At 44.7% G+C, this 25,815-nt stretch overlaps 1 protein-coding gene across 4 annotated transcripts in view; it reads right to left on the minus strand.

Annotated features, from left to right (window-relative positions):
- The window catches only part of LOC115117816 (tensin-1-like), a 351,789-nt gene that overhangs the window by 152,775 nt on the left and 173,199 nt on the right, over positions 1-25,815 (minus strand). The window contains exon 1 of one of the 4 annotated variants that reach the window (XM_065015962.1): positions 17,699-18,143. The exons of the other annotated variants lie outside the window; for them this stretch is intronic. Within the exon in view, the coding sequence (XP_064872034.1) occupies positions 17,699-17,719 (21 nt within the window). The 5' untranslated portion in view covers positions 17,720-18,143. Of the gene's footprint in view, positions 1-17,698; positions 18,144-25,815 lie in introns of those variants that run through there. 4 annotated transcript variants of the gene reach the window in all.

Here is a 25,815-nt window from a genome sequence, read left to right on the forward strand (position 1 = left end):
CATACTCTCCCCACTGGTGTCCCCCAGGGCTCGGTTCTAGGCCCTCTTCTCTCTATACACTAAGTCACTCGGCTCCTTCGTATCCTCACAAGGTCTCTTCTATCATTGCTATGTGGATGACACTCAACTACTTTTCTCCTCCCCCCCTTCTGACACCCAGGTAGTGACATGCATCTCTGCGTGCCTGGCAGATATCTCAACTTGGATGTCAGCCCACCACCTCAAGCACAACCTCGACAAGACGGAACTGCTCTTTCTACCAGGGAAGGCCTGACCACTCAAAGAGCTCTCCATCATGGTTGAGAACCCTCCCAGAGTGCAAAGAACCTTGGCGTAACCCTGGACAAATATCCTGTCGTTCTCTGCAAACATCAAAGCAGTGACTTGCTTGTCCAGTTTCATACTTTACAACATCTGTAGAGTACGACCCTACCTCACACAGGAAGCGGCGCAGGTCCTAATCCAGGCGTTTGTCCTCTCCCGTCTGGACCACCGCAACTTGCTGTTAGCTGGACTCCCTGCTTGTGCCATCAAACCCCTGCAACTTATCCAGAATGCAGCAGCTCGCCTGGTTTTCAACCTTCCATGTTCTTCCATATCATCCCGCTCCACCGCACACTCCACTGGCTTCCAGTCAAAGCTTGCATCCACTACAAGACCATGGTTCTTAGCTACGGAACAGGAAGTAGAACTGCCCCTCTCCCTTCAGGCTATGCTCAAACCCTACACCCCAACCCAAGCACTCTGTTCTGCCACCTCAGGTCTCTTGACCCTCACACCCCTACAGGAGGGCAGCTCCCGATCAGCCCTGTCCAAGATCTTCTCTGTCCTGTCCAAGATCTTCTCTGACCTGTCCAAGATCTTCTCTGTCCTGTCCAAGATCTTCTCAGCCCTGTCCAAGATCTTCTCCGTCCTGTCCAAGATCTTCTCTGTACTGTCCAAGATCTTCTCTGTCCTGTCACCGCAATGGTGCAACAGCCCTGAAGCTAGGATAGCAGAGTTCCTGCCCATCTTCCAAAAACATCTGAAACCCTACCTCTTCAAACAGTATCTTGTATAGTCCTCATCCTCACCTCTAACATTTTTCTTATTATAACAATAATACTGACTCTATTGATAGCTATGTTATTGAGGAAAAAATGTATTTTCTATGCCTGTGAAATGTGGTTGTCCCACCTAGCTATCTTAAAATGAATGCAGTAACTGTAAGTCGCTCTGGATAAGTGTCTGCTAAATGACTAAAATGTCAAATGAAGTACCTGATTGTCGTTACAGGAAGTAATACGGCCAATCGGATTAATTGAGTCAATAAAACAGTTTAGAATTGTTCTGTTCTGGTTGATGACTTGGGATAATGGCTTTGCATGCATTTATAATCCAGCAGCCTGAAGAGGTCAAAGAAAAGCTAAAATAAGCAATACTTTTCCCACAAATTGATTGATTGTGGCAGTGTGACAGGAGATCTGCTACCATTACAATGCAATGAATCGATCGTGGTGGGGCAGGTATATTTCCACAGTGGAAAGGAGAAGAGGGCGTATCACCCTTCAAACCTCTGGCACTGGCATAAACGCAAGGCCGCTCCTGAGTGCTTTAATGTTTGTCCAGACCCAATACATCCGTGCATCTGGCAAGCCCTCGTAGAAATATTCAGCGTGAAAGTTAAATGTACTTGCCGTAACCAATAACAGAGGGCTTTCCGTAGTCGGCGTATTTGAGCATGCCAAACTCTGCGTTAGTACGAAAATATTGGGTATAAACAATGGAGAGAGGAATGAAGTGGATCACTGGTCCAAGTGCCAGTGCCCATTCCCCCTTCAGAACATGCCGTCTGAGCGACAGCTATGCGCTCCTTTCTCTTTTTTCTTTCAGTGTGAAATGTGGAACATCTTCAGCTGACTGCCAAGCTCTGCTCCATCCCACACTGACTCCATAACACTGTTCCCTGTCTCAATAAAACACCTGTCAGCGCTTCGTAACACCTTTCACTGCTTCATAACATCTCACTGCTTCATAACATCTCACTGCTTCATAACATCTCACTGCTTCATAACATCTCACTGCTTCATAACATCTCACTGCTTCATAACATGCTTCATAATGCTATATAACATATTTCACTGCTTCATAATGCTGTATAACATATCTCACTGCTTCATAACATGTTTCATAATGCTATATAACATATCTCACTGCTTCATAACATGTTTCATAATGCTATATAACATATCTAACTCCTTCATAACATGTTTCACAATGCTATATAACATATCTCACTGCTTCGTAACATGTTTCATAATGCTATATAACATATCTCACTGCTTCATAACATGTTTCATAATGCTATATAACATATCTCACTGCTTCATAACATGTTTCATAATGCTATATAACATATCTCACTGCTTCATAACATACCTTACTGCATTATGGGGCGGCAGGGTAGCCTAGTGGTTAGAGTGTTGGACTAGTAACCGGAAGGTTGCAAGTTCAAACCCCCGAGCTGACAAGGTACAAATCTGTCGTTCTGCCCCTGAACAGGCAGTTAACCCACTGTTCCTAGGCCGTCATTGAAAATAAGAATTTGTTCTTAACTGACTTGCCTGGTTAAATAAAGGTAAAAAAAAATAATAATAAATTATAACATATCTCAGTGTTTCACAATGTCCAATAATGCTTTGTAATATCTCATCTTCAGTGCATTAATTAGAACTCAAAAGAGTATGTAAAGAATATGACACTGAAGGGCCAGGTTAGGGGGTAAATGTGAACAATATATTGTTGTCTGGAGAGAGAGAGAGAGAGAGAGCGAGAGTGTGACAGAGAGAGAGAGTGCAGCTGAAGGGAACAGGGGTGAAAGAGGGGGATGAAATAATCCCCGGTGAGGAGTGGCCTGCTTGGTCTTCAACAGGACTGGAGCGGTCCTCTGGGTCTTCAACAGGACTGGAGTGGCCTGCTTGGTCTTCAACAGGACTGGAGCGGTCCTCTGGGTCTTCAACACGACTGGAGCGGTCCTCTGGGTCTTCAACAGGACTGGAGCGGTCCTCTGGGTCTTCAACAGGACTGGAGCGGTCCTCTGGGTCTTCAACAGGACTGGAGTGGCCTGCTTGGTCTTCAACAGGACTGGAGCGGTCCTCTGGGTCTTCAACACGACTGGAGCGGTCCTCTGGGTCTTCAACAGGACTGGAGCGGTCCTCTGGGTCTTCAACAGGACTGGAGCGACCAGCTGGGTCTTCAACAGGACTGGAGCGGCCAGCTGGGTCTTCAACAGAACTGGAGCGGCCAGCTGGGTCTTCAACAGGACTGGAGCGGTCCTCTGGGTCTTCAACAGGACTGGAGCGGCCAGCTGGGTCTTCAACAGAACTGGAGCGGCCAGCTGGGTCTTCAACAGGACTGGAGCGGTCCTCTGGGTCTTCAACAGGACTGGAGCGGCCAGCTGGGTCTTCAACAGGACCTGTTCATTCTCACTCCATCCTTGTTTGGCAGAGCTACTGTCACATGGCCGAGAGAAGCTTTGCCTTCTTCCTTTTCTTACTGCTCACAGCGAGGTCACACTTTCTCCAGAATCTTCAAGATGCCGTGCAGGTTTCAATCATATTTACCAGTGAGGTGAAATACTGTACAGCATACCCCTGTTTAATTGTTTGGCTAATGGCCAATCATTGAGAACCAGTGGAGACAGTGAAAGAGGGGAAAAGGGAGGCAGAGAGAAGGATAGCAAGGAAGGATGACTGACCGAAGGAGTTGGCAAGACAGCAAAAACTGATCTGGGACCAGGCTAAGAAGGCAGCACCGCTACGAATACCATAGGGGAAGCAGTGATCCAAGTGAAAAGTTCATCTACAATCACCATGGAGACTCAGGTGTACGAGGGTAATAAATGAGTATCAATTAAACAATACCAGAGTCACAAGTTATCTGAACAAGACTAAGCAATGGAAGAAGATAATGCCCATATGAAACATAAGGTATTAAAATGTATTGTATTCTAACGTATCATGACAGTCAAAATATGTTTAAGTACAGTCTGTAGAAAAATGAGTTGAACAAATTCTATATCAGTGTTGACATGGCACCATTAGGAAGAATGCCTAGATTATTCACCTTTAGTTACTTTGTACTGATGTACTGTACTATACATCCATTTGACTGGTGACTGCCTAATTCAAGTCCAGGACGACGGGAGTTCTTAGCTTTCTCAGGGAGCTGTGACAGGCTGAGACAGGCTAGCACGCATGGACAGGCAGTCTGGCATTTAACACATTAGTGGAGAAGAGTGATGGGACAACAGAAAGCACGTTCGTACGGTGGTGGGCTCGTTTGGTGCTTCAGGTCTAGTTTGGGAGACGCGGCGACAGCAGACTAACTGACACGCATCATGAGTTATCTATTTGTGGTGACTAAGAGGTCTGTGGTATGATAGATGGCTCTCTGTCTTTCTCTCTCTCGCTCATATTTATTTTTAAATGTTTTATTTTTTGCCTTTACCTCCCTTATCTCACCTCATTTGCTCACATTGTATACAGACGCATTTTTCTACTGTATTATTGACTGTATGTTTGATTTACTCCATGTGTAACTCTGTGTTGTTGTATGTGTCGAACTGCTTTGATTTATCTTGGCCAGGTCGCAGTTGTAAATGAGAACTTGTTCTCAACTGGCCGACCTGGTTAAATAAAGGTGAAAAAAAAAAATGAATGTGCCGCACGACAAGCATATGCACATATACATACACAGTACATGGTGAATAAGTACACACACAAACACACACACACACACACACTTATAACCACAATCTGTTTTGAGGAACAGATGATCCTCAGTGAACAAGTCATTGGATTCACCACAAATAGCTCACAGAGTGTTACCTTCATCATCCTTGTGATTGTCTCTTTACGGACGGTTTGCAGAAAACACAGAACACATGTATGCTACACAGACAAACATACACACGCACTCGGGGACACACATACATACATACAGACAGACATGCAAACACGCCATAAATCATGCCTGCCTGTACACTAAATGACTAATACTCTTATCGACTTCTTTATAACATGTTTGAACCTGTCTGCCCCTGTACAGATGTAGGATCTTAATTTGAGCCACTTTTCTACAATAGGAAAATGATCAACAAGAGGAAATGGGAATTATAATGAATGGACATTTTTGTAGGTGTTGATATAGTTTTGGGTAAGGGAAATCAGTCTACAATGTCAAACTCAAGAAGCCTTTTTAAACCTCAAATACATTGCATGTTTTAAATTCCCTGCATCGCTTGAAAGTTATCCTGCAACAGGGTGATCAGATTAAGATCCTACATCTGTAGGTAAATCATAAAAATTGTATGACCTTGAAGCAAAACGTGACAATATATTGCAGCGGAACGTGAGGGCAAGAGTTTAAGTCAACCTCAGTTCTCTGTGCAAGATCAGTTCACTGCTGCCCTCCGGCTAGAAAAACAGCTCCCCAATTTTAGTGCTGCTGGTCTGGATGGGGAATATCTGCAGCTGCTGGTCTGGATGGGGAATATCTGCAGCTGCTGGTCTGGATGGGGAATATCTGCAGCTGCTGGTCTAGATGGGGAATATCTGCAGCTGCCGGTATGATGGGGAATATCTGCAGCTGCCGGTATGATGGGGAATATCTGCAGCTGCTGGTCTGGATGGGGAATATCTGCAGCTGCTGGTCTGGATGGGGAATATCTGCAGCTGCTGGTCTGGATGGGGAATATCTGCAGCATGGAAGGATCCAGCACTGACCTGAGGTGAGGTGTCTCCTGTCTTTCTTCCACTCCACTTCCATGTCCCTCCATCGATCAAGGCAGGGAAAGCAAACATGAACACAAGGGCTTTCTGCTAAAACCAGTGAAACAACTAGGACTTGCTTTCCATACACATTCCACAGGTAGACTGATCAAATATTTAACATAATGTTCAGGGAGTCGTCTGGAGTGTTTTGGAGGGAGTGGAGGGTTGGGGGATGCACATGCTGGCTGACGATGATGATGATGATGGTGATGCGTGGGATAGGGGCAAAGCATGAGTGTACCTTCCACCTTGCCTCCTATAACATTTGCAAAAGAGAGAGAGAGAGGGTGTGCCATGCTGGAGAACTTCTTCCAGTCTTCTGTTCAAGGCAACAGCTACAACACAGGTGTCTCTGTTAGATAGAACAGCTGCACTGCTATCAGTTAGTTGTAAATACAACACAAAGCAGGACAGGGCGGCAGGTAGCCTTAGCGGTTGTTGGTTTGAATCCCAGTGCCGACTGGTGAAAAAATCTGTCAATGTGCCCTTGAGCAAGGCACTTAACGCTAGTTCCTCCTGTAAGTCGCTCTGGATAAGAGCATCTGCTAAATGACTTAAATGTCAATGTAATAAACAGGGCACCTCCTCCATATCTTCCATGCAGACAAAATAATCTGTAACAGTAGTAGGGTCTTGTATTTTGAATCAGTATGCTTGAATGTACAGTAGGTTGGGTGTAAATGGATTATTGAGGTGGACATGGGCATTGTTCAACCTGTGTCAATTGTGAATTAGTCTACACTCCAATCCATAACTGTACCCTGGGGATTAACATGGGTAACCGGGATCCCGGGACTTTTTAAGACATAACCCGGAACTGACAAAATGTTTCCCCCAACGTTGGCACTAATGATTCATAATATACACAACATGAGCAGAAGCAGATTAGCAAAAAATAAAAATAGTACATTATCCAAACAGGTTGTCATATGGAAGCCAATAACCGAGCGTATTTACTTCACACAAAGTCGACATGAACACGCAGCCCGAAAACAGTTAATTAACACTACAGGAAATCCCTACAGTGTAGCCGATTAAATAACATGTGCTGTGACTCTTCAGACAATCACAAATTTGATAGGCCTATGCACAATTCATGACATAGGCATCTCCGTCAGAGGGGGAAATGATATATTTTCCTGTGATAAAGTCTTGGCTATCGTCCTATGTAGTCCCAATCTAGTTCTAACTTTATTTTCTGTACTCCATAGGATGCATTATCAAAGCGTGCCTCCCCCCTCACTTCTCTGCACTGACTCGTACTTTACGCCCATATGATAGCGGACTAAACTCCACTCCATTGTGAAGGAAGTATCTGATGACTTCACCAATGGAGTGGAGTTTAGTTCGCTACCCATATGAGCCCTTTGGTAGAGAATCAACAAACAATATGAGAGTAGGTATGGATATTTAAAATAGTGAGTCCCTGTTAAGATACCTTGATATTTTAACTATTTCCTGTCTTCATCTTCCCATTATTCATGAGCTGATCTGCTATCTGTGTAATCTTCACATCGATTTTGCCAAATATAGGACATATTCTGTCATTCGTTTCAGTACTGTAGGTTATCTAGCAAGTTTAGCAACTTTGGTCATTTGACTTTTGCTTGACTGCCATTACAACGTTTGTATAATTCGCATACTCTGTTGTCATGAGCGCCCTCAGTGTCAAGATACCCTACTGCTACAACGTGCTGAATTCATTGAGGAACATGATAAACACTTTGTATTTAAGGAGAACCCTGGCATTGTGACAATATCTTGGTTTTAAAACAGCTCCGATGTTTTCTGTATTTCCCGGGACTCTCGGGATTAATATGAATTATTCCCGGTATGGAAACATGTTTATTTATAAAAACCGTGAGGCACGGGGGTGGCAGCATCATGTTGTGGGGGTGCTTTGTTGCAGGAGGGACTGGTGCACTTCACAAAATAGATGGCATCATGGGGGGGGGAATATGTGGATATATTGAAGAAACATCTCAAGACATCAGTCAGGAAGTTAAAGCTTGGTCTCAAATGAGTCTTCCAAATGAACAATGACCCCAAGCATAATTCCAAAGTTGTGGCAAAATGGCTTAAGGACAACAAAGTCAAGGTATTGGAGTGGTCATCACAAAGCCCTGACCTCAATCCCATAGAAAATTTGTGGGCAGAACTGAAAAAGCGTGTGCGAGCAAGGAGGCCTACAAACCTGATTCAGTTACACCAGCTCTGTGAGGAGGAATGGGACAAAATTCACCCAACTTATTGTGAGAAGCATGTGTAAGGCTACCCTAAACGTTTGACCCAAGTTAAACAATGTAAAGGCAATGCTACCAAATACTAATTGAGTGTATGGAAACTTCTCAACCACGGGTAATGTGATGAAAGAAATAAAAGCTGAAATAAATTATTCTCTCTACTAATATTCTGACATTGCACATTCTTAAAATAAAGTGGTGATCGGAACTGACCTAAGACAGGGAATTTTTACTAGAACTAAATGTCTGAAATTGTGAAAAACTGTATTTGGGTAAGGTGTATGTAAACTTCTGACTTCAACTGTATTTTGGTTTTTAAGTGAACAGAGGAGCGGAAACAGGGTCAAAGGCAGGGAAAGCGAACAGAGGAGTGGAAACAGGGTCAAAGGCTGGGAAAGCGAACAGAGGAGTGGAAACAGAGTCAAAGGCTGGGAAAGCGAACAGAGGAGTGGAAACAGGGTCAAAGGCTGGGAAAGCGAACAGAGGAGTGGAAACAGGGTCAAAGGCAGGGAAAGCGAACAGAGGAGTGGAAACAGGGTCAAAGGCTGGGAAAGCGAACAGAGGAGTGGAAACAGGGTCAAAGGCTGGGAAAGCGAACAGAGGAGTGGAAACAGGGTCAAAGGCTGGGAAAGTGAACAGAGGAGTGGAAACAGGGTCAAATGCTGTGAAAGCGAACAGAGGGGTGGAAACGGGGTCAAAGGCTGGGAAAGCGAACAGGGGGACGGAAACAGGGTCAAAGGCTGGGAAAGCGAACAGGGGGACGGAAACAGGGTCAAAGGCTGGGAAGGCGAACAGGGGGGCGGAAACAGGGTCAAAGGCTGGGAAAGCGAACAGAGGAGTGGAAACAGGGTCAAAGGCTGGGAAAGCGAACAGAGGAGTGGAAACGGGATCTATTTTCTCCCCTTCCTTCACTCCCTTCTCTTTCCAACAGCAACCATGGGTCAATAAAGAACCAATATGCGAGTCATTTTGGAGAAATCAGTCATCGGTAAAGGTCTGGGCCCAGTGTTCCCCATTAGGGGTTATTACAGGGGCCCTGCATGACCTTAGTCTTAGGGTGATGGCCTGGCACTAGACGTTGTTGGTGGAAGACCGAAATAATTTTAGGTCACATGGTGCACCATGTGTGACTACAGTATAGAAACAGGAGGAGGTTGAGCCCAGACACTGGTTTAAGGTCATTTTAGGACTGCTGTTGGCAATGGCAAAACCTACTCTCCAATCTAGTATACCAAAACACACATCTGTACAGCATACCAGATAACATGACTTTCAAATGCACAATTATGGTCGCTATGGTTCATCTGTTTGAGTTACAGTACACCATTCTGGTGAACAGTAGAGCTGTGGCCACAGTCCATTACATTTTCAGTACCTTTTCATAGACTCCTGAATGGGGATATGTTGGTCATGGCTGGCTTTCACTGTTTAACTGGCAACACTCATCATGACCTACTCTAAGGGTACTTTGTCATGAGATGTTCTGACCCTCCATCGGGTGACAACTGAAGGGGTCACGGTTCACTATGTTCAAAATAACACTCATTCTCCTCAACAAACCTTCCTGTGGGTTGGGCAACAGTTATACTCTACGGGTATGAAATGCCTTTAAAAAGTAGCCATGTGAAGCATTAGCTGATCTCCTTGAAATATATGGGGCCCTGCCCTCGAAGACATTATTCATCTTGCTAAAAGCCAGACTGTAAACCACTTACCATTGACACATGTAATAGTAGAGTACTAATGTGTGCCCTTAAAGCAATGTTGAATGGGATGGAGTGCATAATGAGGCTGGTTGTGTTCTTGAATAAACTGGGCACAGAAAACTGTCTGTTGTCCTGTTGTTTCTTGCCTCTCTCTCTCTCACCTTGGAACCCCACAGTTAGCATGCTACGCATATTATCACCTTGGAACCTTACAGTTAGCATGCTAGCATATTAAAACCTTGGAACCTTACAGTTAGCATGCTAGCATATTAAAATCTTGGAACCTTACAGTTAGCATGCTAGCATATTAAAACCTTGGAACCTTACAGTTAGCATGCTAGCATATTAAAACCTTGGAACCTTACAGTTAGCATGCTAGCATATTAACACATTGGAATCCTACAGTTAGCATGCTAGAATATTAAAACCTTGGAACTTTACAGTTAGCATGCTAGCATATTAAAACCTTGGAACCTTACAGTTAGCATGCTAGCATATTAAAACCTTGGAACCTTAAAGTTAGCATGCTAGCATATTAACACCTTGGAATCCTACAGTTAGCATGCTAGCATATTAACACCATGGTCAATGTGTGAGTTCCCCATCTGATGCTGAGAATCTCACTCTGGTGGTCCCGGAGAGAAGAATATCTTGAACTAATTTAAGAGGACATGCATGACCTCCATATGGATAAGCATGACTGTCTCTAAGTCTCTAGGAAGAGGCTTAGACTTAAATCTGTAACTATGTGGGGCCCAGGTGTCAACTTGTGACAGCAGCAGGTAGGTATCTGGGAGATGTCCCTCGTCAAAATGTACCTGTAAACCAATCCCAGTGTATCGGGCTTATAACTCTAAAGTGCTGAGACATGTCTTTTTTTTTAAACTCCTTCCCGATCATTATGTTTCAGATGATTTACATAACGTTGAAAAGTAGAATTATGTTCTGTGGAGACAATAAAATGATGAACGGATAGTTTTTTTCTTCCTGAGCACAATTCAAACGCACCCACACACACACACTGTCCCAAAACATATAAGGCTGACATGATTAGCTATCAAATACAGTGCACTCACACAGAACCTGTACTTATGCTTGTCATCAAAGAGCACCTTGTATCACAGCACCTTGTAAAGTTGTACACTGGAAGAGGGGAAGAACACGCTACAGGAATGTAAACAGTGGTCCAGAACAAGACATGGTGTTCCTGTTTTAAAGATACAGTGGGATGGTCTATCATTAACACTGGTTCTCCTGATTGCAGTGTGTGTGTGTGTGTGTGTGTGTGTTTTCACGTGTGTGTGTGTGTGTGTGTGTGTGTGTGTGTGTGTGTGTGTGTGTGTGTGTGTGTGTTTTCACGTGTGTGTGTGTGTGTGTGTGTGTGTGTGTGTGTGTGTGTGTGTGTGTGTGTGTGTGTGTGTGTGTGTTTGCATGTATCCTACTCAGGTGTTAGTATGACTGCAAATGTAAACAAACCTGTCTAAAATCATATAATATGTGAATAATGGCCTGGGTGACATGTCCAGAAGAGGGAGGGAGCAATACAACGAGGTGGTAAAGAGAGTAAGAGAAAAGCAGGGTGATCCATGTCCAGAAGAGAGAGGGAGCAATACAACGAGGTGTTAAAGAGAGTAAGAGAAAAGCAGGGTGATCCATGTCTAGAAGAGAGAGGGAGCAATACAACGAGGTGTCTACAGGTAAAGAGAGTAAGAGAAAAGCAGGGTGATCCATGTCCAGAAGAGAGAGGGAGCAATACAACGAGGTGTCTACAGGTAAACAGAGTAAGAGAAAAGCAGGGTGATCCATGTCTAGAAGAGAGAGGGAGCAATACAACGAGGTGGTAAAGAGAGTAAGAGAAAAGCAGGGTGATCCATGTCCAGAAGAGAGAGGGAGCAATACAACGAGGTGGTAAAGAGAGTAAGAGAAAAGCAGGGTGGTCCATGTCCAGAAGAGAGAGGGAGCAATACAACGAGGTAGTAAAGAGAGTAAGAGAAAAGCAGGGTGATCCATGTCTAGAAGAGAGAGGGAGCAATACAACGAGGTGTCTACAGGTAAACAGAGTAAGAGAAAAGCAGGGTGATCCATGTCCAGAAGAGAGAGGGAGCAATACAACAAGGTGGTAAAGAGAGTAAGAGAAAAGCAGGGTGATCCATGTCCAGAAGAGAGAGGGAGCAATACAACGAGGTGGTAAAGAGAGTAAGAGAAAAGCAGGGTGATCCATGTCCAGAAGAGAGAGGGAGCAATACAACGAGGTAGTAAAGAGAGTAAGAGAAAAGCAAGGTGGCCCATGTCCAGAAGAGAGAGGGAGCAATACAACGAGGTAGTAAAGAGAGTAAGAGAAAAGCAGGGTGATCCATGTCCAGAAGAGAGAGGGAGCAATACAACGAGGTGGTAAAGAGAGTAAGAGAAAAGCAGGGTGATCCATGTCCAGAAGAGAAAGGGAGCAATACAACGAGGTGGTAAAGAGAGTAAGAGAAAAGCAGGGTGATCCATGTCTAGAAGAGAGAGGGAGCAATACAACGAGGTGTCTACAGGTAAAGAGAGTAAGAGAAAAGCAGGGTGATCCATGTCCAGAAGAGAGAGGGAGCAATACAACGAGGTAGTAAAGAGAGTAAGATAAAAGCAGGGTGATCCATGTCTAGAAGAGAGAGGGAGCAATACAACGAGGTAGTAAAGAGAGTAAGAGAAAAGCAGGGTGATCCATGTCCAGAAGAGAGAGGGAGCAATACAACGAGGTGGTAAAGAGAGTAAGAGAAAAGCAGGGTGATCCATGTCTAGAAGAGAGAGGGAGCAATACAACGAGGTGGTAAAGAGAGTAAGAGAAAAGCAGGGTGATCCATGTCTAGAAGAGAGAGGGAGCAATACAACGAGGTGTCTACAGGTAAAGAGAGTAAGAGAAAAGCAGGGTGATCCATGTCCAGAAGAACATTGATTGCCCCGAAGTTCCAGAATGTGTAATTTTTAGACAGACATTCGTCAAGCAACATTCCTTGACCACACAGTACAAAGCATTGCTCTGCCAAAATCCTCCTTGGGGGGAGAGACAAATGGTGGAACTGGAATTTTAAAGTGCTCTTAAATCACAATGAGAGCGAGAGAGCGAGAGAGCGCGACATCTTATAGGCTTTACATTCTAAATGGATCATATACAGTGACTGTGGTTTTAGGACATGGCAGACATTGTCACGCACGCACAAAAACACACACTCACTCATTCACTCTCAAATCTCCCACACACACACTCACTTCGGCTCCACTGCAGCAAAGCCTTGCTAACAGACAGATGGTTCCTACTGAAAAACTGAAACCCAGTCTTTGGTTCCCTGCCAATGGATACTAGGTGTTGCCACACAAAATCTGCTTTATCCCGGTGTTCTAGCGAGACAGTCCATATTGGATAATGTTTCTCTACATTGTGAGGAATTCATGATATGTTGATCCAAGCGGGGAGGATATCTGTCCAGGACTGATAATGGAGAGAAACTACTACTATGTGCACACACACACACACACACACACACACACACACACACACACACACACACACACACACACACACACACTCAAACACATATACACAAACAGATTCACACACACACATGCGCGCACACACAATAACAATCACGCACGCACTCACACACAAGTACACACACACAATGATAGGCTAGTTGTCTTTACCTCAGTATATGGGCACACATACTGCTAATTTCCCCACAAGCTCCTAACTCTCTGTGGAATACCCTCTATGTGGCAGGTAGCCTAGTGGTTAGAGCTTTGGGCCAGTAACTGAAAGTTTGTTAGATCAAATCCCTGAGCTGACAAGGTAAAAACCTGTTGTTCTGCCCCTGAACAAGGCAGTTAACCCACCGTTCCTAGGCCTTCATTGTAAAAAAAATAAAAAATAATCATAAAATAAAACGTTCTTAACTGACCTGCCTCCTTACTCTTTCCCCCAAATTGGTATTGCATCTGCTGTAACAGCCCAATGTTCCCAAACTGCTGTTAGTTTGTTACGGTTGACATGTACTGTAGTAGCAGTATTTATTAACGGTCAGGGAACAGAGGGTCTGGAACATCAGCGGTTGCATGGACACACACACACAGGGCTATCCTTATAAAAATGCTATTTGCTGGGGTTTTGAGTATATTTGTATTGAAGGAGAAGGACACGCTGCTGCTACTGTTTATTATCTATCCTGTTGCCTAGTTACTTTACCCCTACCTATATGTACATATCTCAATTACAGGGCTTTCTATCTTATCTTATCTATCCTGTTGCCTAGTTACTTTACCCCTACCTATATGTACATATCTCAATTACAGGGCTTTCTATCTTATCTTATCTATCCTGTTGCCTAGTTACTTTAGTACATATCTCAATTATCTTATCTTATCTATCCTGTTGCCTAGTTACCCCTACCTTATGTACATATCTCAATTACAGGGCTTTCTATCTTATCTTATCTATCCTGTTGCCTAGTTACTTTACCCCTACCTATATGTACATATCTCAATTACAGGGCTTTCTATCTTATCTTATCTATCCTGTTGCCTAGTTACTTTACCCCTACCTATATGTACATATCTCAATTACAGGGCTTTCTATCTTATCTTATCTTATCTATCCTGTTGCCTAGTTACTTTACCCCTACCTATATGTACATATCTCAATTACAGGGCTTTCGGAAAGTATTCAGACCCCTTCACTTTTTTCACATTTTGTTACAATTAAAGCCTTATTATAAAATAGATTAAATCGTTTTTTCTCCTCATCAATCTACATTAGCAATGTTTGCAATTTTTTTAATTTTTTTTAATCAAATATCACATTTACATAATGATTCAGACCCTTTATTCAGTACTTTGTTGAAGCACCTTTGGCAGAGACTACAACCTCGAGTCGTTATGTGTATGACACTACAAGCCTGGCACACCTGTATTTGGGGAGTTTCTCCCATCCTTCTCTGCAGATCCTCTCAAGCTCTGTCAGGTTGGATGGGGAACTGCACAGCTATTTTCAGGACTCTCCAGAAATGAGAGATGAGAGATGTTTGATCGGGTTTAAGTCCGGGCTCTGGCTCGGCCACTCAAGGAAATTCAGAGAGTTATCCTGTTGGAAGATGAACCTGAGCGCTCTGGAGCAGGTTTTCATTAAGGATCTCTGTACTGTACTTTGTTCATCTTTCCCTCGATCCTGACTAGCCTCCCAGTCCCCGCCGCTGAAAAACATCCCCAAAGCATGATGCTGTCACCACCATGCCTCACCATAGGGATGGTGCCAGGTTTTATCCAGATGTGACGCTTGGCATTCAGGCTAAAGAGTTCAATGTTGGTTTCATCAGACCAGAGAATCTTGTTTCTCATGGTCTGAAAGTCCTTTAGGTGCCTTTTGGCAATCTCCAAGCGGGCTGTCATGTGCCTTTTACTGAGGAGTGGCTTCCTTCTGGCCACTCTACCATAAAGGCCTGATTGGTGGAGTGCTGCAGAGATGGTTGTCATTCTGGAAGGTTCTCCCATCTCCACAGAGAAACTCTGGAACTCTGTCAGAGTGAACATCTGGTTCTTGGTCACCTCCCTGACCAAGGCTCTTCTCTCCCGGTTGCTCAGTTTGGCCAGGCGGTCAGTGTTGGTGGTTCCAAACTTTCATTTAAGAATGATGGAGGCCACTGTTTTCTTGGAGATGTTTATTGGTACCATTCCCCAGATCTGTGACTCGATACAATCCTGTCTTGGAGCTCTACGGACAATTCCTTCGACGCCATGGCTTGGTTTCTGCTCTGACATGCACTGTCAACTGTGGGAACTTATATAGACAGGTGTGTGCCTTTCCAAATCATGCCCAATCAATGGAATTTACCACAGGTGGACTCCAATCAAGTTGTAGAAACATCTCAAGGATGATCCATTGAAACAGGATGCACCTGAGCTCAATTTCGAGTCTCATAGAAAAGCGTCTGAATCCTTAAGCAAATAAGATATTTCTGTTATTTATTTTTAATACATTAGCAAAAATGTCAAAAAACCTGTTTTCGCTATGTCATTATGGGTTATTGTGTGTAGACTGATGAGGCTATATATTTTTTAATCAATGTGTAAAAAGTCAAGTGGTCTGAATAGTTTCCCGAATGCACAGTACCTTGTACCCCTGAAGAACATGGACTCAGTACTGGTATCCAGTGTATATAACCAAGTTATCATTACTCATGGTGTATTTAGTCCTTGTGTTATGTTTATTTTTTTCTCTCTGTGGTGTTGGGAAGGGCTGTCAGTAAGCATTTCACTGTTAGTTTACACCTGTTGTTTACGAGGCAGGTGACAATTAAGATTTGATGTCTCATTATGAATGATATGGACCCACAACTAGTGTATGTGGAACCTCTGTCAGAATGGAAGGAAGATACGCACAGAGACAGACAGAGATAAGGGTGCAGGGAACAGGCAGTAGGACAGCTCATACAGACTACAGACAGAGATAAGGGTGCAGGGAAGAGGCAGTAGGACAGCTCATACAGACTACAGACAGAGATAAGGGTGCAGGGAAGAGGCAGTAAGACAGCTCATACAGACTACAGACAGAGATAAGGGTGGATAAGGGTGCATGGAAGAGGCAGTAGGACAGCTCATACAGACTACAGACAGAGATAAGGGTGCAGGGAAGAGCCAGTAAGACAGCTCATACAGACTACAGCCAGAGATAAGGGTGGAGGGAACAGGCAGTAGGACAGGTCATACAGACTACAGACAGAGATAAGGGTGCAGGGAAGAGGCAGTAGGACAGCTCATACAGACTACAGACAGAGATAAGGGTGCAGGAAGAGGCAGTAGGACAGCTCATACAGACTACAGACAGAGATAAGGGTGCAGGAAGAGGCAGTAGGACAGCTCATACAGACTACAGACTGAGATAAGGGTGCAGGGAAGAGGCAGTAGGACAGCTCATACAGACTACAGACAGAGATAAGGGTGCAGGGAAGAGGCAGTAGCACAGCTCATACAGACTACAGACAGAGATAAGGGTACAGGGAAGAGGCAGTAGGACAGCTCATACAGACTACAGACAGAGATAAGGGTGCATGGAAGAGGCAGTAGGACAGCTCATACAGACTACAGACAGAGATAAGGGTGCATGGAAGAGGCAGTAGGGCAGCTCATACAGACTACAGACAGAGATAAGGGTGCAGGGAAGAGGCAGTAGGGCAGCTCATGAAGACAAGACACACACACACAAACATCCCTCAAGGGGAACACCTACTGTCTGCTACCTATAGCCACACAAACACACACCTGAAGGAACACTGACATTGTTCAGCGTTTTGTTGTTTAAAGACTCATATACACACACACACACACACACAGACTTGGAGGGTAGCACAACTATTGTTGTGTGTTTAGATGGAGTCTCCTCAGTGCAGTCAGGCTCATTAGATACAGTAGAGAGGGACAGCGTCACCACTGTCCCCTCAGCCAGCTAGGGCATCTGGGCCAAATGTCACAATGTATGTTAACATGCAAGACAAGAGGCGCAGCATAGCCCACACACTTCTCTCTCGCTCCGACACACACGCACACACACACGCAAACACACACACACACACACGCACGCACGCACACACCACAAACACACACAAACACACACACACACACACACACACACACAGAGTTCCCGCAGTAAAGTAAGCAAAAGCCACACTTCTCTCTCGCTCCGACACACACACACACACACACACACACACACACACACACACACACACACACACACACGCACACACACACACACACACACACACACACTCTTAGTGTTTGCGGGGGTTACCATTCTACTCACCACTGGAGTAGCACAACCTAGACCGGAGACCTAGCTCAAATTCCAGACACAAGTACCGTAAGACAAACTCTGTGATCAGAGAGGAGCGTGGGACCAGCCTGATCTCCTTACCTGGTACACAGCCGTAGCCATCCTCTCGCTCTCCCTCTCTTTCACACGTTCCTTATTTTTTCCTGTCTCTGTAATTACTGCGGCATCGTCCTTCCTTTCAGAGTGCAGAGAGGCAGAGAACTGCTTGCATGCGCAACAGAAGGGGTAATCCAAATAATTCCTACCTAGGCTAGAGAGCTTGTGGAGGTGTGTGTGTGTGTGTTTGAGAGAGTGAGAGAGAGAGAGAGAGAGAGAGAGAGAGAGAGAGAGAGGGTGTGTTTTTTCGTCTCCACGCTAATAGCTCTGGCTTTTTGTTCCCCTCTCACCCCTTCGCCAGAAAATGAACATAAAAATGTCTCAAGTCTCTTTATATGGTCAAGAGCCGTGAAGAGGTCCAACGAGTGAGAGCCCTAACTACCAATAACTGGAACAGCACACTGCAGCACCGCGCTTCTAGCGCTGGAAAACTGGGAAAGTCTGACTGCAGGCTATTACTATAGCCCCTCCTCTCTCTCTCTCTCTCTCTCTCTCTCTCTCTCTCTCTGTCTCTCTCTCTCTCTCTCTCTCTCTCTCTCTCTCTCTCTCTCAACATGCTTGCGAGCAAGGAGAGAGAGGAAAAAAGTATATTGAGCTGAATTTCCCAAGGAGCTCAGGGGTTGGACATGAGCTTGACACAAGACAAAAGCCCCCTTTTTTCTCAACCAGCAACTTCCCCCCTCTTCCTCTGTCCTTCCCTCCTTTCTCCCTCTCTCCCTCCCTCCTCTATCCTTCGGTCCTTTCTCTCGACCTCTCGTTGTTATCAGGTTACAGGTTAAATACGAGTTGACAAGCTCTCTCTCTCTCTCTCTCGCTCACACACACACACACACATTCACAGACATAGACACAGTCACACACACACGCACACATAAACATACACACAAACACAGAGAGAAAGTGACTCCATTCAGTGTAGCTTATTCTCACTGGCAGAACAGTTGTCAGTCTCCAACTTATTATGTAACAGTACATTGAAATCTCTGTTAATTGAAACTGAGAAGCTCCAGAAAAGCTCGACTACACTTTGAAACAATAGTTTAGTCCCAGTGTGTCCTACTTTGATCTAATGATACTATAACTGAGTTTGAGATGGAAACAGACTTTAACCTACAAAAAAAGAATCACATGATTTACATTTAAGGTAGGGCTTTATTCAATTTAGACAAAAATACACACCAAATTTGTGAAAATTATGTACAGATTTAAGTTAGCACACAGATGAAGACGATCTGAGCTTCAAGCCTTCAGGTTAAAAACATGTAAAACACATGAGCAAATGTCCAAAGTGTTGAGTCAACACGTAACAGTAATATGTTAACAATCCTTATGGTTTTTATTTAAACTATATTTCAACTAGGCAAGTCAGTTAAGAGCAAATTCTTATTTACAATGACGGCCTACCAGGGAACACTGGGTTAACTGCCTTGTTCAGGGGCACAGAACGACAGATTTTTACCTTGTCAGCTCGGGGATTCAATCCAGCAACCTTTCGGTTACTGGCCCAACCCTCTAACCACTAGGCTACCTGCCGCCCCACTTATGCTGTAGTAGCTGCCATTTCCTACGGTGACAATGACATCTTATTTCTCATCATCTCACGGCATAATTGACAATTACCAGAAAGAGTTGTTGACTTTCAAAAGCTAGGCTACCACTTATACGCTGCATATGGAACACATTGCAAAATACAAATCCATGTTCCGCAACTTTGAAGTCGGGTCTAAATAATTACATGGAGGCACATTCATTGTAACACCTACAGTAGGCTAAGACTTCGTCCCTGCAGTTGTGTTCACCAGATGTGTGTTGTGTGACAAGGAGTAAAAATTAGTAAAAATGAGTCGGAAGGAAGGAAGTTGGGTTGGATTGGTAAGTGGATGGAGGGAGGGAGAATGCAATGCCTTGTTGTATTAGCAACAAAACAAAACAAATTGGTGGTTTACGTCTGTTGGCTAGCAAACACCGTGGCGTACGGCAAAGTAAATGAGTGGACGAGACTAAATGGGTCTGGGAACTTCCCTGGTTTTTAAGGAGTGACCCAGCTGGCACATAACGTTCTGAGAACCATATGTTTGGTGAGAGCGTGTTTGTCCTGTGGTTATTTTACATACAACCTTCCCCCAACTTTCTGGAAATGGTGCAGGATAGTTGCTTGGCTTTGGAACATTCTCAGCACATTTAAGGATCTTGATTTGTTATTAATTTAACAGAACCTGCCCCTAAAAGTTCAAACACGGTTATCTTTCATTAAAATGTTGGCAACGTTCTAGGAACGTTCTCCAACTGGTTTGATATTGGGAATGTTTTCAAATAGTTCAGAGGACATTAAGAAACAACATTCTTATGTAGGAATTTCAGTACTTCCGCGCAACGTTTCCTACAGGTTTACTCATGATTCTATTTAAAGTCATCCTCTGAAATTGTTACAAGAACATTAAGAAACAATGTTCTTCTGTGGGAATTTCAGTACTTCAGCATAACATTTCCTACAGGTTCCCTCATGGTTATATTCAAAGTCATGTTCTAAACAACTGTCTTCTGTGGGAATTTCAGTACTTCAGCATAACGTTTCCTACAGGTTCCCTCATGGTTATATTCAAAGTCATGTTCTAAACAACTGTCTATGTGGGAATTTCAGTACTTCAGCATAACGTTTCCTACAGGTTCCCTCATGGTTATATTCAAAGTAATGTTCTAAACAACTGTCTATGTAGGAATTTCAGTACTTCAGCATAACGTTTCCTACAGGTTCCCTCATGGTTATATTGAAAGTCATGTTCTAAACAACCGTCTATGTGGGAATTTCAGAACATTCCACACAAATTCGCATGTGGTTCCATTTAATGTCATATTTTTACTACATTCTGGGAACTTTTTTTTTTTTTACATATACTGTATATTTATTAGTATTTTTTAATATAATTTAACAATCATCAGCAAAATATGACACAGATAATTATCCGTTATTCCCCCAACCTACACAAAACAGCAGGCTACATAGGAACACATCACACAAAACAATTCCCTCCCCAACCCATGAACACCTCCTTCCCTCCCCTCCCTCCCCGGTATAAGCTTCAATGATTAACAATAAATAAAATAAAAACTAAACAGAATGACCTTCACATCCAATGCTAGAAAATGTATTATTCAACACAAAAACAAATAACAATAATAATAATACATGAATGAAGAAAATAATAATAATGAGCCAGTTATGGTGACTCTAGAAACTGCTGAAAGTCCCCCCAGATATCAGTTGATTCAAAGGGTTTATTATAAATTGTAGGCCATTTTTTTTCCAGATGGAATATAGGAAGTTAGTCGTTTAAGCCTCATCTGCTCAAAAAAACTATTGACAACTGTGTACCCTTGACTGGCCTGATCTCAACCCCATCGAGGGCCTTTGGGGTGAATTGGAAAGCCGACTGCGAGCCAAGCATAATCACCCAACATCAGTGCTCGACCTCACTAATGCTATTGTAGCTGAATTGAAGCAAGTGCCCCCAGCAATAAAAAAAAATATTTTACCTTTATTTAACTAGGCAAGTCAGAACAAATTCTTATTTTCAATAACGGCCTAGGAACAGTGGGTTAACTGCCTTATTCCAACAGTGGGTTAACTGCCTTGTTCCAACAGTGGGTTAACTGCCTTGTTCCAACAGTGGAGGCTGTTTATAGCTGCAAAGGGGGGACCAACTTCATATTAATGCCCATGATTTTGGAATGAGATGTTTGTCTTTTGGCCACGTAGTGTATTCAGACACCCCTTACAGGGAAATGGAAAGGATAGAATAGAAAAGTAATTCATTCCGTGTGTGCTACATGACACACAAATATATAGTTGAGTGTACTAAAAAGTTGGGTCACACCGCGGTATTGGCAGAGCTCTATCATCTACCAGTCATTGTCTCCAAAAAACAAAGGTACAAGGTTTTAAAAAACAAACCTGCAAATGAACATGAGAGGCTGGAAGCAGCATTGGGTCAGCTGTAAGTGGTCAGAACGTGATGGCAGACAGAGAGACAGACAGGCAGGCAGGCAGACAGATGGAGAGAGTTTCTGGGCAAGGACACGGGACACAGCTGTCTCTGTTTTAAGGCAGAGTCTCCTGAGGCTGACTCAGGGTTTCTCAACAACAGCACCAGTCCCTCATTGGAACATCTGAACAACACCCAGGCAATGCTAGCTTGTCACAGCAAGTGGATGTCAACACCATGGTCACATTGTACAGTGCATTATTCAGTCCTGGTCGGAATAACTGTCTCAGGATGGTTGCGTAAGCGGAATTAGATCAGATCAGACTCATCTCTACTCAGGCTTTGAGAGGTAAACACAGGCAGCATTCAATCAGCAGCCACCTGTATAAACTTCTGGTGAAGTTATCAACTTTTTTGTCATTCTAATTCTGAAGTTCTCTCTCTCTCTCTCTCTCTCTCTCTCTCTCTCTCTCTCTCTCTCTCTCTCTCTCTGTCTCTCTCTCTCTCTCTCTCTCTCTCTCTCTCTCTCCCCCCTTCTCTCTGTTCATACTCTTCCTCACTTGGCCTGCTCTTAACATTCTCTCCAGAGACTCTGGATTACTCCATCTTGCCAAAGGTTGGGTGTTTCTGTTTGTGTTCTCTACTGTATCTATCAGATAGAAAATAAGTAGCTACAAGTCAGACAGGGGCACTGGAGAAAAGGAGAGGAGTGAGGAGAAAAACATCTACATATGTATTTCTTCTTGGCGTACAGCGCTGCTTGTCTAATTACTCTGTACAGCGCCATATGTCCACACGTTATATGAGCAAATCATTCTGCATTTGTTTCAAGTACATTTTCTGGTACTGAAGGGAGTGGAAGTGTTACAAACCACTAGTACAGTGTCCCTCAATCCATTCCAACGGAGGGAATAGGGGGTGCACCTGATTAAAGTTATATCTAAATGGCACAGATTAATCTTTTCCAAACTGCTGGGAGTCAAATATAAAATGAAACCCAAATAGACATAAAAGCATCTCTTCATAACTCAATAGGAATCACCAAAGTCCATACATGACTGTTCCCATTCCCGTTGTGTTGCTTTGTTGTGTTGTGTTGTTTGGAAGGAACATCACTGGGCTGAACAGGACATCGCTGGGCTGAACAGGACATCGCTGGGCTGAACAGGACATCACTGGGCTGAACAGGATATCACTGGGCTGAACAGGATATCACTGGGCTGAACAGGACAACACTGGGCTGAACAGGACATCACTGGGCTGAACAGGACATCACTGTGATTAAGAGGACATCACTGGGCTGAACAGGACATCACTGGGATTAAGAGGACATCACTGGGCTGAACAGGACATCACTGGGATAAAGAGGACATCACTGGGCTGAACAGGACATCACTGGGATGAAGAGGACATCACTGGGCTGAACAGGACATCACTGGGCTGAACAGGACATCACTGGGCTGAACAGGATAACACTGGGCTGAACAGGACATCACTGGGCTGAACAGGACATCACTGGGCTAAACAGGACATCACTGGGATGAAGAGGACATCACTGGGCTGAACAGGATATCACTGGGATGAGGAGGACATCACTGGGCTGAACAGGATAACACTGGGCTGAACAGGACATCACTGGGCTGAAGAGGATATCACTGGGCTGAACAGGATATCACTGGCCTGAACAGGACACCACTGGGCTGAACAGGATATCACTGGGCTGAACAGGATATCGCTGGGCTGAACAGGATATCACTGGGCTGAACAGGATATCGCTGGGCTGAACAGGATATCGCTGGGCTGAACACGATATCGCTGGGCTGAACAGGACATCGCTGGGCTGAACAGGATATCACTGGGCTGAACAGGACATCACTGGGCTGAACAGGACATCACTGGGCAGAACAGGATATCACTGGGCTGAACAGGATATCGCTGGGCTGAACAGGATATCGCTGGGCTGAACAGGATATCACTGGGCTGAACAGGATATCACTGGGATGAGGAGGACATCACTGGGCTGAACAGGATAACACTGGGCTGAACAGGACATCACTGGGCTGAAGAGGATATCACTGGGCTGAACAGGATATCACTGGCCTGAACAGGACACCACTGGGCTGAACAGGATATCACTGGGCTGAACAGGATATCGCTGGGCTGAACAGGATATCACTGGGCTGAACAGGATATCACTGGGCTGAACAGGACATCACTGGGCTGAACAGGACATCACTGGGCAGAACAGGGTATCGGTGGGCTGAACACGATATCACTGGGCTGAACAGGATATCACTGGGCTGAACAGGACATCACTGGGCTGAACAGGACATCGCTGGGCTTAACAGGATATCACTGGGCTGAACAGGATATGACTGCGCTGAACAGGATATCACTGGCCTGAACAGGATATCACTGGGCTGAACAGGACACCACTGTGCTGAACAGGATATCACTGGGCTGAACAGGATATCACTGGGCTGAACAGGATATCACTGGGCTGAACAGGATATCACTGGGCTGAACAGGATATCACTGGCCTGAACAGGATATCACTGGGCTGAACAGGATAGCACTGGCCTGAACGGGATATCACTGGCCTGAACGGGACATCACTGGGCTGAACGGGACATCACTGGGCTGAACAGGACATCACTGGGCTGAACAGGACACCACTGGCCTGAACAGGACATCACTGGGCTGAACAGGATATCACTGGGCTGAACAGGATATCACTGGGCTGAACAGGATATCACTGCGCTGAACAGGATATCACTGGCCTGAACAGGATATCACTGGGCTGAACAGGACACCACTGGGCTGAACAGGACATCACTGGGCTGAACAGGATATCAATGGGCTGAACAGGATATCACTGGGCTGAACAGGATATCGCTGGGCTGAACAGGATATCGCTGGGCTGAACAGGATATCGCTGGGCTGAACAGGATATCACTGGCCTGAACAGGATATCACTGGGCTGAACAGGACACCACTGGGCTGAACAGGATATCACTGGGCTGAACAGGATATCGCTGGGCTGAACAGGATATCGCTGGGCTGAACAGGATATCGCTGGGCTGAACAGGATATCGCTGGGCTGAACACGATATCGCTGGGCTGAACACGATATCGCTGGGCTGAACAGGACATCGCTGGGCTGAACAGGATATCACTGGGCTGAACAGGATATCGCTGGGCTGAACAGGATATCGCTGGGCTGAACACGATATCGCTGGGCTGAACAGGACATCGCTGGGCTGAACAGGATATCGCTGGGCTGAACAGGATATCGCTGGGCTGAACAGGATATCGCTGGGCTGAACAGGACATCGCTGGGCTGAACACGATATCGCTGGGCTGAACAGGACATCGCTGGGCTGAACAGGATATCGCTGGGCTGAACAGGATATCACTGGGCTGAACAGGACATCACTGGTCTCGGGAAAGAATAATGTCCTATCCCATGACTTCTAATTAAACTGTTTTTATGACTGGATAGTTGATTTGATATAAAGCCTGAAAAAGCATGATGTAGATGGCTGGTCACTAGAATAGATCTCTCAACCTGTGGCAAAGACCCAATAGATTTACTAAATATTCAACTTCTCCTCTCCCCCTTCACCAGCTCGCATTCCCACTCATATCCCACACGGACGGCAACTTCCACACCCATTTTCATGAGTATCACATTTTCTATGCAGGAGCTTCCTTCCATCACCCCTCCCGACTCCCGACTCCCACCTCCATCCCTTTCTTCCCTCTATCCCCATTGAGTGCAGTCTCAATCACACAAAAAGAAAGAAAGTTCTCAGTGTTGTTCCTGGAAGGATTCCACGGACGGCGAGGGCAACTGTACTGAAGTCACACACTCAAAGCCCAGTTGACATGATCGACTATCTTGCAACTCACTATTAAAAAGAGGAATGTAGGCGTAATAAAGTGGTACATCATAGCTTTTTGATGATCCTTGGTTGAGGGGAAACTACAGTAGTGGCTTTAGTATGAATAGGCACACTCTGAGATGAGGTCAAAGCCCCTCCTTCTAAAACCATCGTTCTCATGTGTGGGTGTTGGGTGGTCACAGAACACAAGTACACACACGAGTGGCACACGAGT

Source organism: Oncorhynchus nerka, linkage group LG3 (assembly GCF_034236695.1).
Source record: "Oncorhynchus nerka isolate Pitt River linkage group LG3, Oner_Uvic_2.0, whole genome shotgun sequence".
Lineage (NCBI taxonomy): Eukaryota > Metazoa > Chordata > Actinopteri > Salmoniformes > Salmonidae > Oncorhynchus > Oncorhynchus nerka.